General features: G+C 55.9%; 1 protein-coding gene across 3 annotated transcripts in view; it reads left to right on the forward strand.

The window, feature by feature from the left end:
* KCNN3 (potassium calcium-activated channel subfamily N member 3) overlaps positions 1 to 11,023 on the forward strand; it is a 113,153-nt gene extending 102,130 nt beyond the window's left edge. For all 3 annotated transcript variants that reach the window (XM_006923558.3, XM_015598265.2, XM_025040890.1), the window contains 2 exons: positions 883 to 952; positions 5,726 to 11,023. In XM_006923558.3, coding sequence (XP_006923620.1) covers positions 883 to 952; positions 5,726 to 6,022 — 367 coding nt within the window. In that variant the 3' untranslated portion in view covers positions 6,023 to 11,023. The remainder of the gene's footprint in view (positions 1 to 882; positions 953 to 5,725) is intronic.
* The last annotated feature ends 4,492 nt before the right edge of the window (positions 11,024 to 15,515 follow it).

Here is a 15,515-nt window from a genome sequence, read left to right on the forward strand (position 1 = left end):
CGGGCCCTCGGCCCCCTAAGTGAACACCCCCTTGCTCACTTAGAGCCCGGAACGCATCCGTTCTCTCCCACTTGACACGCGTTGGGGATGACAAACGGGACACAGACCCGTCAGTGCATTGAGTGCACCTGCCAGGGACTGGGTGGGCTGCCGTGGAGGGTAAAAATCAGAGCAGGAGCTTCTCAGGGCTCTCACACCTCACACACACACGCGCGCACACCACACGCATCACATACACGCACACACACCACACACCACACACACATCAACACACACCACACATCACACGCCTCACACACACACACATCAACACACACACCACACACCTCACACACACGCACACCACACATCACACACCTCACACACACACACACATCAACACACACTACACACACACATCACACGCACACCTCACACCCACACACACACCCCACACATCATGCGCACATCACATACACACACACGCACACACCACACACCACATTACAACTTGAAGCAGAACAAACTGTTCGCGCTCTCTATAAGAGGAGGCTTTTTAAAGCGTGAGGATAACGGAGAGGATGGGAACGTTTATTCTGGCCGGGAGGTTTGGGTAAACCTTGAAGGGCTGCGGGTGAGGCGTTCAGGATGGGGGCACAGCCGAGACACAGGCCGGGGAACGAGCTGGGCTGGGGAGGCCAATGACGGAGGCAGACATGCGTGGAAACACGCGTGTGCTCCCTTGGCGCCTGGCTGGCCCTTGATTCTGCTGAGCCGCTACCCATGGTCGAGGTCCCCGTGCTACGTTTCCACACCAGAGTAGCTGACGTGGCTGTGGAATCGGCTCGTGGGGCTAATCCTCAGACGCCCCTGAAGGGTATGGCTGTCCACTTTTCCCCGCAGACTGAGGAGCGTCAAGATGGAGCAGAGGAAGCTGAGCGACCAAGCCAACACCCTGGTGGACCTTTCCAAGGTGGGAGACAGAATCTGGAGACACCCCAAAGAGGTCTCAGAGGCTGGCATTTAAACTTCTTGGGTGTGACCGCGAAGACGGGCCGTGTCCGAAAGGCACGGTGCGGGGTGGGGGTGGCGGGGGTGGCAAGGAACTTCGTCCTTGGTTAAAACATCGTCTGGGTTCGAGGTCTTGACAGTGGCCGTCTTCCAGCGTGTCTCGTGGTCCCTCGAAGCCTGGCGTTCGTTTCTTCGATTTGATCGCTCGGGGTTGTCTTTGCTTGGAGTTAATTAGCTGACCTGCTACATCTTTCCAGCGTGTGGCTTTCCTAGCTGAACGACGAGGGTTCCTAAGATGAGCTCAGGCTTGTGCAGAGTGAGGCCCAATGATGGGGACCGTCTGGTGATGATGGCGGTGACACTGTCGGAGTCGCACCTGGGGGGAGCCTTCCGGGTTGCTGCTGTAATTGGCTGTTCATTCTCCTGCGTCCTTCCATCCTGTCACCCCGCTTCCCTGGCCCCAGGTTTGGGGGGGAGGGGTTGCATTTCTTTGCTTCTCAAGAGATGGGATTGTGAAGATGCCAGAAATGAGAGCCGCCTTCGAGAGCCACAGGGCTGGACAGCACATTGTCATCCTGAGGTGCCGTGAACGCTGTACAGGGACTCGCTCCTCTGCCGGTCACTCGGTGGGGGGCCCGAGGCCGTGCTGCCGGCAGGGCTGAGTGTGGGTGCCACAGAAGGCAGGGCCTCCTCCCCTCGGCCCCTTCTCCTCACGGCTTCTCGATGGAAATGTATCAAGCGTACAGCCCAGGGCCAGGCTGGCAGAACATTCCAGCAGATGTCAATTACCATAATGGCACACGGTGCCTGGGTAAGCAGGAGAAACTCCCTCGGGCCAATTACACACCCTTTGAAAAGAGGGCGCAATCAGAGAAATTGCTGGTTTCTGGGCCACGTGCAGGCGCCTCCTTCAGTGAAGGGACAGAGCCAAAGAAAGAGGCTCCCCAGCTGCGGGGTGGGGGCGTGGCTTGCACAGGAGAAGCCACAGGCCCGTGTGCCTTTGGGACGGGTGCCGAGCGGGGTGCAGGGCTCCTGACAGCGTGGGGGGGGGCATGCAAAGAGAGTGCAAAGCGTACCCCCTGATGTCTGGGGTGAGTCCGGTGCCAGAACCCACCGGGACTCAGTTGAAAAATGGAGGCGCTTATTCGGAGGAACCAAGGAAGTCTCATTCCAGGCAGAATCCCAGCAGGCCCGTGGTCCCACTTCAGGAAGGAACTGAGTAGAAGCGGACCCGGGAGTGCTGCGCCCAGGGAGCACCCTGGCGCCCGCCCTCCTCCGGTTCAAGTGCCTGCTTCGGGCTCTTCCTTCTCACCCTCCCCTCCCCCCACAGCTTCAGCGTTTCTAGCCGCAAGCAGACGAACTGGCCGCCTTCTACCATCTTCATTCTAAACTCTCGGAGTTGATGAGCAGACTGGCCCCTCAGGGTCACGAGTCACCCTTGGACCAATCGGCCACGGCCAGAAAGAGGCTGTAAAGGGTTAGCGTGGCCGGGGCCCTGTGAGAGGCAGGAGTGGCCCGGGCGGTGCTCTGAGATGGTTCTGCTACGTGCGGCAGCGCTTGTGGCCTGGCCTGGTGGGTGCACGGTGGCTGAAGTTCTCCGCGGACCCGGGCACACCAGGCCTTCCCGCTCAGCGAAGGGTGGGGAACGAAGCCACCCAGCCTGGGAACCGCCATCCCCTGAAGGAAGGGTGCGGAGAAGAGGGCGGAGAGGGGGTGTCCTTGGGGCCGCAGGCCGCTGTGCCGTGAGGCCTGGCCGAGGTGGCTGCTGCCGTCCACCCGGCTTTGTCTTTCCTCCCAGGAGGAGACTCACCCAAGGTCCTGGCAGCAGCTTAGTGTGTTTCCCATCGGTCCACGTCCCCCCAGCCTCCTGCCACCAAGCAAAGGGCCAGGGCAGACAGTAATGCCGGCCCCCTCTTTTCTCGCTGTGCCTCGTCCTCCCAGCTCCCCAGCTCCCCGCCCCCCCGACCCTCTGGTCCTCTCTAGATAAACAGTTTGGCACTGCGGCCTCCAAGTACCCAGTGCCGCCTCGAGCACAGGGTGGCAGGGCTCTGTATGTGCTAATTTTAATCTGCTCGTTGAAATGTAAAAATAATCCCTAATGACTGAGGCTCAAGTGATCAAATAAGACCGATTTCTGTGAAAATGCTTTCTGAACTCTAAAGGTTTGCAAATGGTCGTTCTGGTTATGAGGAGACCTAGATCTAAAGGAACAAAGTGACCGTCCCAAGGTCGGCAGCTGGCCAGCGGCAGTGCTTGGGGCCGAGACCCAGGGGCCTGAAGCAGGCCAGAACCTGTCAGGGTGTCCCTGAGGCCAGAACCTGTCAGGGTGTCCCTGTGGTCGGAGACACGTCTGTTTTTGTATATTCCGGGAAGAATGGGCACGCTGAGGAGGTTCTCAAATGTTAGTTAACGGAAGAGGCACTTTCACTTCCAAAGTCACCTTCTCCTCCGAGGGCGTCCTCAGCACAGTGTCCTGCCCTCACAGGAGCAGCCCTGCTTCATGCCACCTCCGAGACGGCGCCTCCTGGGCCCGTCAGGCCCTCGTGGGGCATGTCGTCAAGCCCTGCCCCCACCTCCTCTCTGGCTTCTCCTGTTCTTCTACTTTCCATACTGTTCATTTTTTCGCTCACCTTATTTCCTGCTCCCTTGGCCTCTGGGGCACCAGTATTTCTGCGTCTTCCTGGAGTAACTCGTAGCTCCAGGCGAGATATAATCAGGGTGTCACTGGTGGGTGACCAGAAGCCCCAAGAGCCACAGAACCAGGGGGCGGGACCTGAGGCAACCCGGCCCTCAGCCATTGCAGCCACAGGGGCCCCAGGAGTGCCAAGACACCCATGAACTTCTCTCCCAAGCCTGACGTCCTTTGCCAGTCTGCAGGAGAGACGTGGCTGTCACATAGACGGCTCTCCACACCAAGCCGGGATGCCGGAGTGTCGTCAGAAAGTGGCCTGCTGCGCGGGGCCAGACCGCGGGCCGGGACCGTGGACGGCAGCGCAGTGGCTGGTCTTGGCTGCAGCTAAAGTGCTTTCGCCGAGAGCAGATGAGCTGGAGGGATGTTTGCAGGCGGCGTGGGCAGGCGTGGGGCTGGTGTGATGATGCCCGGTCCAGTCGGGAGGCCGGGAGTGGGCGGCCCTGCCTCTGGCGGAGACCCGGCCGACCCGCAGAGGGCAGAGGGCAGAGAGCAGAGGGCAGCTCTTGGGAGAAAACGGCGCCCTCGGCCTGCCGAGTTCCCTGGTTTTACAGCGGAAGTCTTGAAGGCAGGTTTATTTTATTACTTTTAGATTTGATTTTATTTGCACCCCCCTGGGGCACCCCGTGTTTGCGCTCCTGCGCTGGCCACCTCTCTTCTGTTTGGTCGTGAACCCCACTGAGCGCCTGCCCTGGAGCCCTCAGGCCCCGGCGGGACCCCTGGGCGTCTGTCCACCACCTGGGTCCTGGTGGCGACCCCGAGAGTCCGCTGGTGGGTGGAAGCGGTCGGTGGTGCAAACTGTCCCCACCCATGAGACTCCCGCCTGGGCGAAGGCTGACGGGGACAGGGACAAGGAAGGGGACGCTCACCCGCGCAGGCTCTTTCCGCTTCACCGGCATCTTTCCGCGAGGATCGCGTGCACAGCACTGCCTTGCTCTGTGTACGTTCGCCCATCAGAATGTGTTAGTTGAGCATCTCCTGTGTGCCAGATGCTGTTTCAGGCCCCTAGGGCACATTGGTGGCTACAGCAGGCAAGTGTCCCCACCCTGAAGGACTTTTCCTTCCGCGGGGGGATGGCAGACAGCAGCGCAGTGGAAGGCGGTAGGAAAGTCGGGGAGCGCGGAGTGCGGTTGGCGGGGGCGGGGCGGGGCTGCGGCTGCGGCCCAGGCTCGGTGCCGAGCAGGCTGCTACAGAGGCTCCATCGAGAAGGTGATTCTAGGGAGTGCTTGGGGGCGGCAGGACTGTCAGACACGGGACCACTGCAGATCGAGGCGGCCCTGGACCCCTGAGGGGCGGCGCCGAGCAGGGGGGTTGCTGGGGACGCCGCAGGATCGAGGGCAGCGGGATGCGGCGGAGGGAGAGTTTGAGCTGAGACAGGATGCTCGGGACCGCGGGAGCTGTGGAGGCTGACATCCTTCGGGGTCGACACCCCTCGGCTTGAGGCCGCGTCACCCCTCGTGGGCCAGGCCGGGGCAGGGCTGTGACCTCGGGCAGGCAGCCCCTGTCGCTGAGGCGCAGGCCCGAGGAGTGAGTCAGGCCGCCGTGTTGAAACCGGGCGAGTGGACAACAGCTTCGTAAGCATGTGCGATGGCCGCCAGCTGCTGTACAGGGAACCCCAGGCTCAGAGGCTGAGGGGCTGAGGGAGGGAGAGCGCCCTATCAGCGAGCTGTGGCATTGAACCTGGGTGGCTGTTGCGTGGTCCCCGCCCGCCAGGGGCCTTCTCTTGAATCTTAGGGCCCAGCGCCCCCCAGCTGAGAGCCTGGGTGTAGGCAGAGCATGAGGGCGGTTCAGGAGAAAGGCCGCTTCTTTTCCATCGCACGTATTTCGAATCTCTTTTTATAATTAATGTGCGTTCCTTTCATAAGAAGGGAGGAGAGAAACGGCCGTGTGCCTGAGCCTCCGCGCACCCAGGGCCGCGAGCTGCTTCCCCGCCCTTGGCCAGGCCGCCTCGGCAAAGGCCCCCGCTGCGACGCGGGGGGCTGTCCCCGCCCCCCACCGCGGATGCCTGTGACAGCCACCTGTCCCCGTCTCTGCTTCCCCGCGCAGATGCAGAACGTCATGTGCGACTTAATCACGGAGCTCGGCGACCGCAGCGAAGACCTGGAGAAGCGGATCGGCAGCCTGGAGGCCAAGCTGGAGCACCTGGCCGCCAGCTTCCAGTCCCTGCCCCTGCTCATCGCCGACGCCCTGCGCCAGCAGCAGCAGCAGCTCCTGTCTGCGGTCAGCGAGGCCCGCGGCGGGGGCGTGGCGGTGGGCGCCACCCGCGCCCCGCCCTCCGACAGCCCCATCGGGGTCAGCTCCACCTCCTTCCCGACCCCCTACACAAGTTCTAGCAGTTGCTAAACGAGCCTCCGCACTCCGGAAGCATCGCCCATAGGTCTTAAGATGCAAATCGACTCTCCTGGTCACTTTGCCATCGAGGGACACTGAGGCCAGGGAACGGAAAGACGAGAGACCGAGCTGACTGGCTGGCTCGCCATCGCGCGTGTGCTTGGTTCGATATGCCTTGAAACCAGAAATCTAATCTGTTTTCGGTGCCTCTACTCGGGAGCGGGAAGCGGAGGTGACAGGAAGCGACGCCTGTGGCAGGGCCCTTGCTGCAGAGGTGGCGGAGAACAGAAATCCGCGCTCAATCTCAGGTGTTCACGTGGGGTGGGAGGACCGACGCGCTGAGCTGGGCAACAGCGCAGCCCGCGGAGGAGGCTCGCGCTGGGGGAGGGGCGTGCCAGGCTGGGGGCGGGGTTCCTTACCCCGGTTCGGTCCGGTCCGGTCCGGGCACGCCTCTCTCCTGTCCTTTTGTCTATGGGAGACTCTGGATGACAAAAGGAAAAGAGAGCTGCCCACAACTTGCCAAAACTTCATCCCATACCTTACAGAATCATAAAACCTAATTTGGACGGAAGAAAAAGCAGCTAGATTTTCCATCCAATATTAATACCCATAGAAACTGTGTTTGCAAGTGTGTGTGTGTGTGTGTGTGTGCGCGCGCACACGTGTGCACACACACACACACACACACACACACACACACATCCCACATTCGACCCAGGTCTTTTCTTGTTTAAACCCGACCCAAGTTTAAAGGGACCTGGTTCCTTATCCTGCGCGTGGTAGGCACTCCCTAAATGTGTGTTGAGGCCATTTGGATGGAGCGGGTGCTTTCGGTTCCGGGGGTTTGCAGGCGTCAGCCACACCCCGAGCTGCAGGAGAGACGCAGGGCCCTTCAGCTTCTCCCCGGACGTACACCGAGCCTGCCCAGCCTTAGATGCGTGCCAGGCCCACAGTGTTGGCACTCTGGAGGGATGGCAGCCTTCTAAAACTGACAGCCTGGCAGGGTTTTCCCCTCGTACCCAAATGAGCCGCGTTCCCATGGAGCGCATGACCCGCTCAGGACACGTGACGCCTGCGTGAACGGGAGTACTGTCCGGGGATTCCCTCGGCTGGATGTGGCCAGCGACAGGTTTCCAGGCCCAGGTGTTAGGAGTGCAGAGGGGTCGAGTGCCTGACCTGAGAGCTGCTCAGCTGGAGGGAGAGGTGACAGTGAGTAGTCCCTTCCACCTGACCCAAAATCACCTCAACATGAAAGATGATGAGAATCAAGGGAGCCCTTAGGGAGCCTTGCGGGCCAGGTGAGACGGCATGCATTTGTCAGTAGCCTGTCCTACTGTGCCACGATAACCTCGGTGCCAAAACGGGCCTAATGCATCCCGAAGTCCGGGAGCCTTCAGAACATCAAGGTCCGGTGTCAGTGTAATGACAGGCATCGTGAGGACAGGGCCTCGGGATGCAAACTCTTCTCATGGCTCCATGACCTAACCACACGTAACGTTTGTGATGTGGACGCCACCGTGCTATTGGCCAGCTTCTCATTCCGAGGTCTTTGACTTCTGCTTGCCGCTGACCCCACGTGCAGTATTTCATCTGCTCGGGGCGAAGCAGCAGGGTGTCATGTGTGTGCAGGTGCTCCGCTGGGATTCGCTCTGCACGGGACGTCATCGCCACCCCGAAGGCAGTGTCTGGCTGTGATTTCCCTCTGCAGCACCAGCCTGCTCCTTCCTCTAAGGCAGCGGTCCCCGACCTTTGTGGCACCGGAGACCAGCGCTCCTGTGAGCATCTGATGCCTGGTGATCTGAGGCGGAGCTGAGGCGGTGATGCTGGCGCCGGGGAGCGGCTGCAGACACAGATGAAGCTCCGATGGCCCGCTGCTCACCTCCTGCTGTGCGGCCCGGTTCCTAACAGGTCACGGACCAGTACCGGTCCACGGCCGGGGTTTGGGGACCCCTGTTCTAAGGGCGAAGGTAGACCACCCTAGAACTAAGGCCACTCTTTCGAGGAGATCTGGTCTCCTGCTAACCTTCTTTCTCTCTCTATTGCTGTTGCGATTCCTTTAACGGGCTCCCGTTTATTTCCGAAGATTTTCTCATTCGAAGATTTTCATTTGGCCACCACAGATGCCACACTTGCTGTCGGCCTTTTTTAATCTTGTTAACTATTGATGCTCTGAAAGCCCCCTCTCCTTTTTTATGTCCCGGGAATGGTGCTCCCCTTGTTCGTGACAGTTCAGCTGAACACTTAAACAGACGTGCCCACAGGTGAAGCAACCGTGCGGTGTCTCTGTGGCTTCGGTTCCATTTCACAGAGCGAAGGCCACAGACGGCCGAGCCGAGTGTGCCTGTCCTGACCTTTCAACTGACAGCCCTCGACTATTTGTTTCTGCCCCCCCGTTTCCGTCCCGCTGCGACCCTGTGGCGTGTGTGCGCGTGCACACGCGTAGTGATTCGGTTTTCCTTTCAAACAAACGACAGGCGACACTAGTTGATCCATCCCGGTCTGTGGACAATTCTTTAACCCATCGTTAACGCCATCGGCGTCGGTAAGGCCTGGCCGAGCCAGCAACGCCAGCGAAGGTTGAGGTCGCAGTGTCCTCAGTGGGCGTTCGGAGCCTGACTCGACCTATTGGTAGTGCAATAGCAATATATTGTTTTGTCCTTGGCAAAGAATACTTAATCTTCCCCACCCCCGCCCCCCACGAAGTGGTCCAAGCTGCGTGTCGATCCTGCAGTGGCTAACGGAAGCTGTACTAGTAATTCAGCTTTAGGCAGGGAGGTCCGCATTTTCCTGCAAGTACAATCAACCCTTGATGACTTAGGTATCGACTATCCGGGGTATGGCTTGCCCAGGTGTTCTTCCTCCAGCCCATCTTTTGGCTAACCCCACTGCCCCTCAGCATCACAGGCAGATGGGAAAGGGGGCAGGTGGATTCTCACGCCATGCCTTCTCGTTCCTTGTTTTCAGGTTCGATGGTGGAGGAGGTTTAATTATCTACTCGAGAATTGGCTATATGTAAAAACTGCGAATCATGATAACCTCACTCCAGTACTGAACTGATTGAGTTCTGCCCGCTTCTGGAAGGCTGGACCAGTGACAGAGCCCCTGCTTTAACTTTTCTTTTAATTTAGTGACAGGTCAAAGTACCCTCATGTTCCCTAAAACATTTAGACACTTGAATTAAAAATACAGGGCCACCCCACATCGCTTAAGCCATAATATCGTTCCATGTACTGTAAAGTCAGGGGTGTACCGTGATGCTTTAAGGCCACGAATCTCAGTGGGATTCCAGGACATAGCATCAGTCGGTAAATTCTACCAGACTAGGGCCCCCCTCCTCCTTAGATTGAAGTCCAAATAAAAACCACCTTAGGTTCAAAGGCCACCTGTGTGTGATCACCACGAATAAATGGTCATAAAGTATCTGAAACTGCTCTTGCCATCCTCACAATATGTGACTCCATGAAATCACATCTCTAGAAATTCTTAATCCAAAAGAACGAGAAGGGAAAGGCCCCGAGTCACCACTGCCTTCTGGCTTCAGCAGGGACCAGTGGTATGACAACCACCTCGTAACTTAGGAGGTGCAGAAGACGTACGTGCACGTAAATTCTAAAGCACTGAGCAAGTGCAAGCTGTCATGACTTATTTAAGAGCAAGAAGGAACAGCGTGGAAGAAATACGATTTTAATCTGTTTGAGGATTTCCCCCTCTGATTCTCAGTGATTTCCTTGTGAATAAGTAATGAAGGAAAAGGAGAGAACTAGAGACTCAGAATCAGAATAAATAAAACTCCTGACACTGGATCCACACCTTTGGCCAATTAATAGAACCACCTCGTACCTCAGCTTCTCTGTACTTAAAACGAAGATAATAGTTATATTCTTAAGTACAAAGTATTCAACAGAGTTTTAAAAATGGAATCGCTGTTGCCATCAACGGCAATGCCAACACTCTCCTCCCTCCCCCCCCCGCCCCCACACACACCTCGGTGTTGCATCTGAATGCAAACGGTAGTTTCCAAAAAGCGATGGTTATGTCTCAGCTAGGTCAGGAGGTGAGCAGGGAGAAACGTGAGGTGAGCGCACCGTTCCAGGACCTCCCTCCTCCTCAGAGTGCACCCCGACACACAGTGCACCCCAAATTAGGAATCCGTGTTTCATCCCGGAGCAAATGCTCTTGCTGCCATCTCAGTACCCCGGCTGAGACACTGTGAATGAAGTCATTGCACTACCAGTAGGCTGCCTCTCTCTTTAACTTCCTGCTTTGGAATCCTAAAATATGTCCCCAGTTCTTCACAGTCATTCTTCTCCTCTGGAAAATTGCTTAGAAGGAGAGTCAAGATCCGTTCGTCGTCGCTTGGCTGTCCCTATTGACCCCGTGGCGTTTGATTTCAGCACCTGGGACAGCTGCCCGGCGGTTTCCTGGTAGGCTGGGGACGGCCCCCTCCCCCGCACGTAGTCAGATTGGCGCCGTAGGAACTGCCTGCCCCTGGTAGGGAATGGAGGCGCGTGGTCTTCATCCTGAAACTCGTGCCAGGCTGTGTGCGTAGCAATTAACACTAAACTCCCGTGGACAGGTAAACGTAGGTTTTTACTGAAATAGACCGGAGCTCAGTGCGATGGCACGTCAATGTGTTCAGACAGAGCAAAACATAACTGTGATCTTTTCTTCCTCATGCCGCTACTGGAAGCTCCCCCCACCCCCCCAGCGCGAACTGGAGTGCCCTCCGAACAAAACCGTTGTCAAATCCTCAACGTATGACCTCCAACCCAGGTGCCGAGTGCCCCTGCCACACTTGTTTACACACCTGAGAGATGCATCCTGGAAGCTGTAACCTTAGGCCGGGACCACGTGTTGAAGCATACGAGAGAGACGGTGTGACCAACCAAGCTGGTAGAGGAAAAGCACAAACTTCAACACCAACCCGAAGTTAGGATCCCAAAGAGATGCTGAATTTATAGCCAAAAAAAAAAAAAAAAAAAAATCAGTGACAAATCAAGCGTGAATCTGATTGGAACAGCCAACATCCAGGTCCAACAGAGGGACAGAGGACAAATGACATTCTCTAGCTGTGTCGTCTTGCTCCGGGTCCCGAATCTCGACCGGGACCCGTCCACCCTCATCGGGCTTTGGAATGACACGGCGACTTAGCTTTGGTCCCAGACTCCCGTTCGCGTCTGCCCTGACCAGAAGCCAACAGCTGGAGAGGGTGACGGTGTCGATGGAGGGGTCATTTTCACGGCAGACCCAGAAACGGAAGTGTTTTATATTCAGATCAGATGAGCTTCGATATGAATTTGCATCTTGCCTCTGTACTGCTTGCTACTTTTTAATGATAGGAGAAAGCATAACAGTTTATTTTAAATATGAAATATATTGCTATATTACAAAATATATTGTAACTTTCGATTAACATTTTGTATCAAACTAGTCTTTAGCAGGTTGAATGTCAGCCTGCTCCCCATGACTGTTTCTGAGTACACATCACTGCTCGCAACTGCCTGACCCCCGGTCCAACAGGCCTCGGCCCACAGAATTGCCATATGCTAATTCTCCAAGACCTGACTATTAGAGACGAAAGCTTAGAAGACTAATTCCACCCTAAATTCTATCAAGCCATTCCAGAAGAGGTTTTTAAAAGCCATCACTCCTTTGGCAGCTGTGCAAAGCCAGTTTAATAAAAGTGCAGGCTCTTTCTATATAAATTCAAAGGCCCCATTACATAAATGATATGTCTCAAACTCGGCCAACCGGTTTTTCTTCTGGCAATGTCAGAATTGGGCGTAAGGAAGAGCTTTGTTCTCCTGTGACCCACAAGACTCAGAATCCTGGGCCTAAGTTTCTCAGAGTCAGAGTAGAACGTGGGCCGGGCCCGGCGGGAGCCCACCACGTGCAGATGGGCTTCTCTGAGCTGCCGTACCTTGGCGGGAGCGAGGCCATCACCTGCTTACCCACCACGTGGAGCGCAGCCCCTAAGGGAACAAGGGAGCAAGACCCAGCTTGGAGCCAGGCTTTCTTCGTAGCTGGCGGGGAGGGAAGAAAGTGTTCAACCCAGATGTTTTCCTTTATTGGCATAATCGGGGACAATTCCCTATGTATATGCGCGGCTGTGAGGTCCACTGCCCTGCCCCGCTGACGCAGCAGTCAAGACACACGGGTAGAGTTTCTTAATCCCTCCTTTGAATGACCGGAGAACCAGAAGGAGGCAGGATGTGTTGGTTACAGGAGAGAGGTTTTCTAGAAGCAAGGGGCCCCCAACGAGGACCCTCGCTCGTATCTGAGGGTGCCAACCAAGGAGCCTCAGCGTAGATGGAGCCGAGCGTGCACACCTCCTCCCTTCACACACTCGGAGAATCCACACGGATTTGCTGATAGTGCAAAACAGCAGGTTTCCTCCTGGGAATAAGGCTGGACTCCCTTCAAACTCCACTTACCCGGGCATGAGCGTAGGGAAGGCTCGGGCCTCGGTGGGGTTAGCTCCTCGTGCTGTCCGCAGGACGGACGTCTAAGCACCAGCGAGGACGCACGCGTGCCGCTGAGACCCGGCTTGCACACGCCTTTGGTTCTCATGGAGCTTAATGCTCACGGTGTCTGCGCTGCCCCTCGGTTGCACGTTAGGCTGGACCCCATGGTTGCCACGGGAACGCCAAGGCACCTGTCCTCCGCAGGTCACTTGCTCACCTGGTAATGGAAGTTAGTTTATTCTGCATCTTATAATTGACTGGTGGTCAGAGATGCGTCTCTGTATTTTTCTGCTACTAAATAGAACTGAACGGTCTTTTCCGCTTCTCCTTCTAGCTCTTCGCCTTTGTAGAAAGTGAATATATTATGATTTTTCTCCTCAAAGTGATGATTCGATCTAGATCAAGGAAATTCCTTGACTTGGGGAGCAGGCCCCGTGGCGGTGATTCAGGTGTATGGCTGTCTGCCCAAAGCGTGGCCCACGGCCCTGGGAACCTGTTAGGAATGCAGAGTCTCGGGCCCCACCCCAGACCTGCGTGAGCAGATGCGGGGCTGTAACGAGACCCCCCCTCCCCCGTGGCCCACAAACGTGAGGAGCACTGGCCTCAGCACACAGCAGCGGTGACCAGCATCACCAATGATCCTTGCCCCTCACCTGCAGGATTATTTGGTGACGTGACCGTCCCGAGTGATCCTAAGGATAAACACAAAGGCGCCGTGAAACTCCGCCTGAGTCTTTCCCCAGTCTGATCTTTGAAGCCCCGACTTCATAGCCTCGGGCCACCCCAAGCCCCTCTCTGGGTGTTTTATTTTAGCCGGTGCCATCAGGGCCAGGGACTATGAGGTGGCCCCTCAGGGCGGGTCCCACGGAGGGCCACCCGGGTGTCTGCCCAGCAAAGCGCAGAGTCGGCGCCCTTCCCTGGGACATTCAGCGGCCCAGCAGGGGTCCCCTCCCCCCTAGAGGAGACTGGCAGCGGGGCTAGTCCAACCCTCCAGAAACATTCCTAATTTCCCCTCACACCAACCCTCTTACCCATTACACCAACCAGAGCCACTCCGAGGTGAGCCAGGAGAGACGCGAACTGTCATACGGCGCCATAAATTGATATGTACCCAGAAATAGTTGTGTCCTAAATTAATGGCTTTAACCTGTTCATTGTAAAAGTGCCTTGGACTTCAATCTAAAGAGGTCGGTATAAATATATGTGTGTGTGACGTATGTAGGCAAATATTTGCATATTTATACATACACAGGTGCACACACATATACCTGCACATTCATATATAATATATACACACATATATAAACGCTTCGTAGTATATTATGTTGCTATTCGCAGCTTTGTTTCTTTTGTCTGGTCCTACGTTTATTTGTTTAGTGACACCTTTACATAGAGAGGTTCTATTCAGGACATCGATGTATTTTTTTGTTCGTTTTTTACTTTTTATTAAAAAGGTAAAGGATATTAAAAAAAAAAAAATGTCCAGTGCCTGAGGTTTGAATGGGGTGATGGAGAGCATTCTCAGGTCACCAGAGGGGAAAGTGGTACTTCCTGGGGGGACACTTTTCCGTGCCACCAGCTTCGCCCTCGGCGGGAGTGCGTGTGTAAGAGTGGTTACAGTGACTTGGGTGATGTCACTGTCGTGCGTGTCTGTCGCCCCCGTAAAGCCAAGCCGAGATCTCATTCCCTGTAACGACCAATTCTCGTCACGCGACAGCCTCGGAACGGCCTGCCCCTTGCCCGCTGTGCGTGGTTTCGGCGGCATGAGGGACTAACTCCAAGGGGATGATGGGGTTTAGGTCGCTCTAACTATCACTTCCTTTCAGTAGCGCACACAGGAGGGCACGTCCCCGAACCAGCCCGGAGCCTGTCACAGGGGGCTGGCAGGGGGCCCAGGGAACTTCCTACGATAGGACAGTCACCTGTGTCAGCCCCTCTCCACCTTAGCAGAAGGTCTGCTCTTCCTCCGGGCTGATGGCTTCTAAGGGACCAGCCTCTCCAGTTAGAGCCAGCCAGGGCCGGGCCAGAGAGGTGAAGCAGAACAGACGCTGCAGAATGTCAGAGGGGGCTGGCTGTCCCCACAGCCGCAGCCACATCCGCGGGGTCACGACGAAGAGGACCCAGCAGCCAGGGCATGGAAATCCAGTGCCCCAGATTGGTACCCCATATCCTCGCTTTTCCCAAAGGTCCGTCTGTAGCTCTAGACAAAAAAATACCTTGAAGACTAACGTGACTCAGGTGCTCTCAGGAAAAGCATCTCGTATTTGGGGCTTTTCCTTAGTAAGTCAACCTAAAAGGAGTTTTCAAAAATATATCTAGCTACGTTTTTGCTGTTGATCATTACATCCCTCTTCCCAGAATTCCTCATGAGTGGATACGTTTACCAACTCAGTGATTACCAAATAATACTACTTTGTACTGATAAACAAGACCTTTTATCCAGGGACCTCCACTATCAACAAGTTAGTTGTCACCCTGTGAGGGGGGATGACGATGTCATTCCCGTTATTCAAGTGGGAACGTTGAACTGGAGAAAACCAAGCAGGAAGTGACTTTTCTATGTCGGGACTGACACCGAAAGTTCTCAGCAGGTCTGGGCAGTGAATGGGAACTTGGTGACTCAAATTCCATCCCTGGCCACCTTTGGGTGAGTGGTCGAGATCCAGGCTTGGGGTGTTTGGAATGTGGGTGGGGGGCTGGCCTGCAGGTTTGGGGGTCGGGGTGGGCTAGCGCACCTTCTCTGGGGACCCTTCTGTGCTGGCGTGGAAAGCCGAGGCTGCCCAGAGCCTGGCCATGTTCTTCCTAGATTTAGCTCTCTAATTAGTTATCAATTTTGCAAATGTTAGAGAAAAAAGAAAAGGCCCCTGCTTCCCACACACACACACACACGCACACACGCACGCACACACGCACACACCCCACATTATCAATCTCTCACCGAAAACAAAGAGATGCATGCTGTGAGCAGTTACACTAATTCATCATGCATTTATTTTATATTCCAGAGGTATTGGTCATTTTTAAATTTATCTGCCTCGAGT

Source organism: Pteropus alecto, unplaced genomic scaffold (genome assembly GCF_000325575.1).
Source record: "Pteropus alecto unplaced genomic scaffold, ASM32557v1 scaffold49, whole genome shotgun sequence".
NCBI lineage: Eukaryota > Metazoa > Chordata > Mammalia > Chiroptera > Pteropodidae > Pteropus > Pteropus alecto.